The following is a 9503-nucleotide window of genomic DNA, read 5'->3' as shown; positions in this document are numbered from 1 at the left end:
TACTTTTGCCACTTGTAACGCGGGGAGCAAATCACATCGGTGTATCTGATATAGGGAGGCCAAAGGCGAGCTAAACAGATGACAGTCGTAGTGTTATTAAATTGCGTCCAAGTCCGGAATCAGTCAGTAAACGTTGGTCGTATTGTGTTATCCAATTGCGTGCAGTGAGATTTTTTTAAATGCACGCTTGGTGCCGCCCCACATTGCAACATACATCTCTCTCTTCCTCAAACACACACTAACACACTGACACACTGACTCACACACACTCCCCCTCTATATGACTCTCTCACACACAGCCTCAGCTTCTCCTGCCACTCATAGAGGACTCTGGGAAAGAGGAGGAACGACGTGACAACTCACACACACTTTTACACTCACAGATAACACACACACACACACACACACATACATGCACGCACGCACACACACGCACATGCACGCACATACACACACACGTACGCATGCACGCACGCACACACAGACAGAGGCATGCATCCATACACACAAACACATGCACAAACACATGCACACAATTTTATGCCTCTGGTTGATATGTGTACTGTTTGATGAAATAGAATCCCCTTGGAGATCAATAAATTATATCTATCTCCACTGACACACGCACACACATGCACAGAAACACAAACACACACACACAAACACACACACACACACACACACACACACACACACACACACACACACACACACACAAACACACACACACACACAGACACACTGTAGGACAGGAACACACCTACACATGATTTATTGTTAGAACTGTGACATCTCAGCATCTCATTCAGACCGCTAGGAAGGCATCTGGACGCCAATTAGGCCACAGGCTGAGGACACTGCTGCTCCCTCATGTAAATTTACATGGCCCAACTTCAAGGCCCTCTCAGTATAATAAACACACACACACACACACACAATCCTGGCTTGCGCTCAACACTGATGCACACCAACAATCCCAGCCATCCCAAAGCGCAGCACTTGACCCAGAGGCAGAGCATTGCATCATTAACTATTTATCTCTTTCTCAACCTATTCAGTCTCCTGAGATGGACAGTGACCTCTACATGGAGTGTCATGCACACTTAGACAAGATGATGTTTTAAAACTAACTGGCTAATACTGTAAATAAAGAAGATCTGATGGACATGGGGTCTCCATGACCTTTCCTCTATTACAGTAACTTTTTAGGGCTACGCAGTAAAAAACAAAAAATGCTGACCACTTTGGAGTGATTTCTCCCCAGCCCCCTCTCCTAGCTCAAACCCTGCCATGCACATCCACCTCCACCCATGCACAAAACCATGACTAAGCGATATGTCCTGGGGGGGATTGTGTCTATTGTTAGAAATGCCATGTCGCCAAATTCTATGTGTAAAAATCTGCATCTCCATGAGCTCCCAGCTGCTGCTGCCTCACCCCAGGTCTGTGAGGGGGGGCTTGTCCCTGCCCCTGCGGTAGCACAGGAAGATCTGCGGCCCCAAGAGCGTCCCAGCGTTGAGCTCCGCGGGCAGCCCAGAGGGGGTGCTCTCCACACAGGTGTAGCCGCGCGGCACCTCCTCGCCCTGCGAACGGATGACCACCGCCACGTCGGTGATGGGGGCCCTGCCCTGGCCAGCGGCCGCGGCGGCGGGGCGGTGGCACGACTCATCGGCCTGCTGGTGAAGCTCCTCCTCCAGGGGCTTTGAGGAGGTGGTCAGGCCGGCCACCACAAAGTAGTCGGCTACGCGAGGGCTTTTGTCCTCCATCATATCCCATCACCGGACACAGAGAGATCTGAGGGACACAAGAGGAGACAGACAGGGAGTGAGAGGGGGACAGTGATTGAGTATAAGAGACAGAGAGAGAGAGAGAGAGAAAGATAGAGAGACAGAGAAAGAGAGAGAAAGAGAGAGAGAGAGGGAGAGAGAGACAGAGAGAGAGAACTGACGAGTTAGGCAAAGAGACAAATGGACAGAGACAGAGACAAGCATAGCAAGTTGACAGAGAGAGAGAGAGAGAGAGAGAGAGAGGAGAAGAGGAACAAGAACATTGGAGAGAGAAGAGTGCGAACACGTCAAGGCATTTAAGAGTGAGTGGGACACACACTTTATCTCTGCACATTCATTAAGGAAAGTTTGCTGAAACTAAACAGTCTCCACTCTGCAACGTCTACTGCTCCACAGTGAACAAACAGTACAGGAGGAATAAGGCATACTGGTTTTGGAGGTAATAATGATTATATAAAAAACAAACTTTGTGATTCCATGAAAAATGGAAAGTCCCTGAAAGTTGAAGTGTGTATGATGATATTGAAAGCCAGGTACTGAGCCGCTTGGTGCAGGGCAATCACTGTGAGCGCAGTGTGTGTGTCAGCCACAGCAAAGGATGAGGAGTTTGGGCTTGTTTGCATGCGGAACAGATTCCTGTGGTTTCCATATAAAAATAGCCCTAAACACAAAGCGACCGTGGCACATACTGCAACATGCATCTCTCTCTTCCTTCAACACACACCAGCACACTGGCTCACACACACTCCCCCTCTATGTGCCTCTCATAAACACAAACAAAAACACACACAAAGACACACACACACACACACACTCACACCGCAGCTTTGCAGAGAGCAGTTTGAAGTGAGCGAGGGCATCTGGAAATAGTTACATTCCTGGACTCCGACAGAGCATGAAAGCATATTTGAAATTATGAGAAAAATGTTGTGTCCCCTCTGCGTATGTTCAATTCAGTTCTGCTATGTTGAGTATTTTGGAGCTTCATTAGCGCGGGCCCTAGTGTCTCCCCCTAGGTAGAGCGCAACCGTGAGCAAGAGGAACAGGACACTAACGCACCAGACAGGTCAGGTACTCTTTAGCAGTGCAGAGTGGAGCTATCAGTTCCTCATACAGTGTCACACAACACAACTCTGTTTCCCTGAAGAGGCTGACCTGGAAGAGTTTGCGGTCAGCACATGAGTCAGCCCCCTGCCTTTCTCTTCTCCCTGTGTGTGTGTGTGTGTGTGTGTGTGTGTGTGTGTGTGTGTGTGTGTGTGTGTGTGTGTGTGTGTGTGTTTTGTGTGTGTGTGTGTGTGTGTGTGTGTGTGTGTGTGTGAGTGTGTGTGTGTGTGTGTGTGTGTGTGTGTATGTGTGTGTGTATGGGCATGCATGTTTTCAGTGATTGAGTGTGTGACACAGGCTCTCTGCAGTAGCAGAGCAAGCTGAGTGACCCCTGAACTCTGCTTTCTGTCCCCCCTCCCTCAGTTCATGTCACCCAGGCGCTAGTCTTCCCCGTGAGAAGCAGCTACCTCCACAACACACAAGGCCTCTCTCCTTCCCGCGCCATTCCCTTACATTCCAATCTATCCTATTCCATTCAGCTTTTTTTCCCACCTATTCCACTCTGCAGTGTTCCACACCATTCCATTCCTTTACCTACCATAACATTCCAATCTCTTCCCTTCCTTTCCCTCCACTCCATTCCAATCCAGCCCTGTTCTTTCCTCTCTTCTCCCCTGCTCTGTTAGTGGGCACCAACCAACGCCCAACACCATCTCAACTCTTTTAAAGCGTCAAACATAAGAGACTATACTCTCTGTTCATCACTTTTTCTGTGTATCCACCGTTTATCTCTGTTTCTTTCTTATTCCACCTCTTACTTCACTTCCATTAACTTTCTCCTCCCCCTGTCCCAGCCTCAGATATTCTCAATGTCTGATACTCTGTGTTTGTCATTACTCTCTACAACAACAACAACAACAACAACAACAACAACACCTTACATTTCTATAGTGCTTTTCCAGGTGCCTGTGCACTTACTGTATGGCTCCCTCTTCAAACTTACAGTTTGGTCCATCAGTCTCCCCTCTTTGTCCTCACCCTCTCCCCCCCCCCACACTCTTCCACTCCTCTCTCTCTCTCTCCTCCTGTCTTTCCCCTCCCCCCTCCAGGTCTCTCTCACTCTCTCCTTTCCTCCTCCGTGCACATGGGCTGGCCAGCCGTAAAAGCAGATGCTCCTGGCCGATGCATCATCATCACCACCATGTCCACTGGTCACGCGACTCCCAGCGAAGGCTTAACGGCTTAAGCAGAAGGGAAAACTGACCCCCTGACCGGCTCCTAGACGTCTTAGCCCCCCCTCCTCATCGCTCTGGGACACACATCACTTTCAGTGTTTCCCACAGAAACTATTCTATTTGTGGTGGTAGGTTTGCAGAATTAACTTGAATGCAACAGTTTTTAACAAATTAGTGCAGCACGGTTATGATTCTAACCAGATATAAGCACAATTTAGTACAACCAGGAAAATCATTGTGTGGTGGTCAATGTTGATATTGTGGTGGGCCGCCACAAATAAGTCAATGTATGGGAAACACTGACTTTGAAATACAGCTGTGCTCACGCCAGACAGCACCACAGGCACTGAGAGAGCATGTGGAGGGACAGGAAGTGGACCGTGAGGAGGATCCTGTGACGGTGGGACTGGCCAGGGCAGGCCGGCCCTCTTGGCACGGGGGTGATGTGCAGGCCAGACCTTAAGACACTAAGACACTAATCCTCCTCTGGGCTCTAAGTCTCCCAGGGGCGGGGCCGAGGGGAGCTTTTCTGAAAGCCACTCTGGGCCTGAGAGCCATCGAGCAGGGGAAGAAGGATCAATACACACACAGACACAACCACGCGTATGCACTTTGCTCTCTCTCTCCCAATGTTCCTCTCTCTCTCTCCCAATGTTCATCTCTCTCTCCATCTCTCTCCCAATGTTGATCTCTCTTTCTCTCTCTCTCTCTCTCTCTCTCTCTCTCCAAATGTTCATCTCTCTCTCCCTCTCTCCCAATGTTCATCTCTCTCTCTCTCTCTCTCTCTCTCTCTCTCTCTCTCTCTCTCTCTCCAGCCAGCCACGTGAGCTGCCTCTCATGCACTCTTACACACACGTCACTGTCACCTCACCAGGATTCTGATTCAGCCCACTCCACACACACACACACACACACACACACACACGCACACGCACACGCACACACACACACACACACACACACTAATGTGATCTACCCACAGAGAGTTCCTCTGATGCTATGTGAATGCATCTTAAAATACTGACGCTGGAAACTGAATCAGGACCCTTGTGTGTCCCTTGTCGTTACGTGACAGATTTGGGATTATATATAGAGATAATCTCCCGTCTGCAGCTTCTCCAACGCCTACTGCACGCTGCTGCGTCGACCAGGCCCTGCCCCCTCAAAATTATAATCCTCACCATGGAAACACGGCAAAAAAAATTCTCCCATGCAGATGAACTGTGCGCAAACAAGAGGAAATATTCATGTTCACTCTAATCAGTGGCCAGAGCAGCTGTGAAGGCTCGGCTGGTTCGGCTACCTGTTCACGGTTCATTTCAATATAGCAGTCTGACATCAGCCTACCTGAACACAAGGCTAACTGTGGAAGGGATATTCTTCTTTATTGTGGTTGCTAATTGTATTGTATTTCCTTATACCAAGTGTTTGATGGTGTTTTATTAACTAGTAATATGGATTAAATATGTTTGTTGCTGGCCAGTGGCAAGTAAAGACCATACAAGCTGGTTGGCCAGTCACTGATCCAAAGTTTTTTTCCACAAGTCACCATCACGAGTGATTCACCTGTGATTCTAACTAGTTGAAGCTAAGCATGTGAGACTACTGAAATAACGAGGGAGCAATGTAATGTTTCATCACAATATAATAAATGAACAGTTTTGTGTAAAAGTGACTTTTCTGGGCCAGCAAATATATACAACGGACCAATACAAATCTGATGTACTGGCCCGAGGGGCTAGTGCCAGGACAATGTAACATTGGACTCTGAATAAACCTCATGTGATCAAATGAATTCTATAAGTGTAATAAATGAATTCTTCCAAGTGAACTCCGTTTAGTTTGCTGGAGCGCTGGGTTGGAAGCAGGATGAGGGCGGTGCACTACGAGGGTGTTCATCACTTTGAAGAAAGAAATGAGACATGACAACTAAGCCTGCATTTCCCGGAGCAACACATCATCATCACACTGAAAACTGCTCAACTCATCTTTCCATTCTTGCTTATGTAGAGGTTTTGTTTTCCTTTGTCTCTTCTGCTTTTCTATACTTGTGCCCGTTGAGACGTCAATTCATAGGAAGTTGCTTCTAAAATTAAGAAACGCCATGGCAACGTCATCATCCACACGCACTCAGAGCCTGTGCTGGAAGTCTCCGGAAAGAGCAGTGCTTTCATCACACAATCAGCATGGATCTCACGCTACGCCACAGCGAGCCAATCATTCAGCTTGCTCGAGAAAATTACACTCCGTTTCAACTTGGAGCCACCAGCCTCTGGCTCGACCATTGAGGAAAAAAAGGAAGTCCTCCTCGTTGATTAGGACGCACAGCTGAGAGGAATGACAAGTTTCCTGCAACTCTTTCCTAACTCTGACTCACTGCATTTCACACACCACACACACACACCGTTTCTAAGTAACTTTTCACAAGAGTGTCTGTGAGTCATAAAATAACAGACACCATCAATTTAACATGGGTGTGAAATCATACCCATGCACTTGACCTGCTGAAGTTCAATACAACCTATTAATCATGTTTTGGATTCACCTATTTTTCCTGTATTGAAGCGCAAATTGAATGTGCAAAGAGACAAAGTCTACAGAACAATTGGCAAAGCTGTCAAGGCAATGTTTAGAAAAGTGTGGCTGCTCTTTCTATTGTACTCTCTCTTTAGTGTTAATCTCAGGTGTACACAAATGCATCACTGCACTGGGATCCCCTCCAGACGAAATCCCAGCATACAGATCAGACAACAGAACAACAGTGGGACGGCACAATAGCCTCCTTCTCACAATGCCATTGTTTTCTCTAATTGCTAGGAGCGCCTCCTCCCAGTTCCCAGAGTTAAGATAAGCAAATACCCTCTTTTGTCAGCTGAGCTCCTCGGCTATGGGCCTGGGGAGCGAGCGGGTAAATGGATGCATCTGTCAAACATGATGAATGTGATATCATCCAGTGGTGTTAGACCCCGAGGGGCCCGAAGGGGCGCTGCCCCAGGGGCCCCTGCTGAATCAGGCCGGTGAGGCGGCCGAGCGTGAGGAGGAAGGGCCAGTACTGTACCGGGCCAAGCATCTGGTCCTGCTTACCCTGTCGAGGTAGACATTTGATTCCCTCTTTGCCCTGGCGCGCAACAGGCCGACTTCCTGAATTTTTAGGAAAGGAGGGGACTGGGCCCGGCTCGCTGTTCCTATTCCAAACCCAAACATCTGCACGGCTGATCTGGGCTGCAGAGAGGTATGCATGGCCCTCACCGCCGCCAATACACAACAAGCCAACATGCTCAACAAAACGCCCTGCCGTGTTCAGAAGGTAAAACCGTAAAACAACTTCACATGAATGCATGTAATATCTGCCAAGACAATAACATTGCTGAGGACTCTAATAGGAAGCTGGGTCTGTGGGCACAGGCGGGCAGGGGCATAGGCAGGAAGGGGCACAGGTGGGCAGGGGCAGGGGCATAGGCAGGAAGGGGCATACTGTAGGCGGGCAGGGGCATAGGCTACCGCCTGTCTTATGCTTTTCTCCTTCCTTTCGTTCTTAAATAAACAAGAGGAGCAGTGGGATCCTACACACATTTCTCATCGCGGATACCCAGTAAATGCTGCACTCTGTGTTGACGCCATGTTAAATGATTCATTATAATCAACCAAATCATCCAAAGCCCAACGCCTCAGGCTGCCTGCTCTGCCGGTCTACAGTCAGCGCTGGATAAGGAGAACATGACAAGCACCACCACTAAAGCTAATTTAATCATTCCATCACACAAATAACACACAGAGACAAATGGGCATGGCATGGTTTATGGGTGAGATAAAAATGACCAGTACTGTACATCACACATTGACCCCAACAGCTGCAGCCACTCCGTTACCCATGTCTGAACATCAGAGTGGTTTGACACTTGTTATGGTGAGGGCGTGAAGAATCATTGTAAAGTGCATCTCCGACAGCCGAGTCCTGTGAAGGCATGACTTACAACGATACTTAACCCTCAGGTCAGGAATGTGCCAGCTATTAGGGCCAAAGGTTCCTTATATCCTGAGCTCACTACGAGCTTGAAGCACAGCCCAGGTGGTGTTGTGTCAGTAGGAAACCCCACTCAGCAGAGATGACGTGCAGGATTGCGAATAGCGGAAATCTACTGTAAGATGTCGTGTGGTCTGGCCTGAGTGTGGACATGCAATCTGAGGGGGAAGCCACAGCCTGGCTTGGCTTGAGGCAATATTGGGCTATTACACTGCCACATTCACTCTTGCTTACAGACTGTACAGTAGTCGTTGGACTGTGAAAATAGCCGTATAGGTGTAAGCAAATGTAGATTGTGAAAATAGACGGTTTGGCTTGTAACAACCTAAACAGGCATGAAACACAAATACATTTCACATGAATTTCAGAAATCCGTTAGACACGGCGCAGCCAACGAGCACAGGCTGTCAGCTTCTCTCAACTAAGCACTGACCCAGCGCTAATATTACTCCGTGTCTATAGGCTACATTCGTTATTGTCCACGATGCTATATAGAGGCAGACCTAGTACGTTGTCAGTCAGACACACATTAACTACACTGGATGGATATAGACCACTATAGGGATTTAAAAGCAAATTCGTGGTAGTAGCCAAGCACATTTCAAAGAGGCATCACTGTCAAACAATTGCGTCTCGGTACCTAGGCACGAACATGAATGTATTTTAAATGTGAACAGCCACAATGGGCTATCCTATTCCGTAGCCTACCAAACATTGGAGGAGCTGATGCCAATGACATCGCCCTAATGTTTACACTACAACCATTCTATGGACGCCTTGCAAATTAGTGGGATAGCCTACATCGATACAGCAAATATAACAATTATTGAGAACATTTAAGCATCAACCGCATTGATAATAAGCTAGATCTATTTGATAAATATCGAATAATCGTACTTACATTGCATGGAAACGTCGGTTGTTTACAGATGGAGCGCTTTTAGGCACATTGTCTTTCTTCACCGAATCGCCGTTTCAAATCAACTTAGCCTAGCTGAAGCCTGCAACCTATTATTTGTCAAAAGACTGTTATGAAAAATCCACCATCTTAATATTGTACAAAGTGCGTCTTTTCTTCAGTTTCTAGGTGTCGTTGGTACAGAATACGTCCTGGTTAGAATATGAGAATACACATCTGTATTTCCAGTTGGTTGGATGCGCTTGTCTACACTGAGCGCGCAAGCGCTTATCAAACCCTGCCATCCCTACTCGTGACCCCGCCTACAACTACAGTAGCCTACGTCACACATTATATTTAATACTCATTACATTTATGATATTGGATACCTCTGTCTGTGTTATACACACACATTCACTGATATATTTAGAGTGAAAACAAAGTATAGACAAAGTGTATATTTATATTTAAATACTAGCAGGCGTCATATTTAGATTTGATTCAACTTAATTGTG

At 47.4% G+C, this 9503-nt stretch overlaps 1 protein-coding gene across 1 annotated transcript in view; it reads right to left on the bottom strand.

Moving 5' to 3' along the window:
- Positions 1–9245, bottom strand: part of dennd4a (DENN/MADD domain containing 4A) — a 62608-nt gene extending 53363 nt beyond the window's left edge. The window contains 2 exon segments of the mRNA XM_042110210.1: positions 1438–1794; positions 8992–9245. Coding sequence (XP_041966144.1) covers positions 1438–1769 — 332 coding nt within the window. The 5' untranslated portion in view covers positions 1770–1794; positions 8992–9245.
- Positions 9246–9503: the final 258 nt, after the last annotated feature.

This window comes from Alosa sapidissima, chromosome 11 (assembly GCF_018492685.1).
Source record: "Alosa sapidissima isolate fAloSap1 chromosome 11, fAloSap1.pri, whole genome shotgun sequence".
Classification (NCBI taxonomy): Eukaryota; Metazoa; Chordata; class Actinopteri; order Clupeiformes; family Clupeidae; genus Alosa; species Alosa sapidissima.
This window is presented reverse-complemented; position numbering and strand designations above follow the sequence as displayed.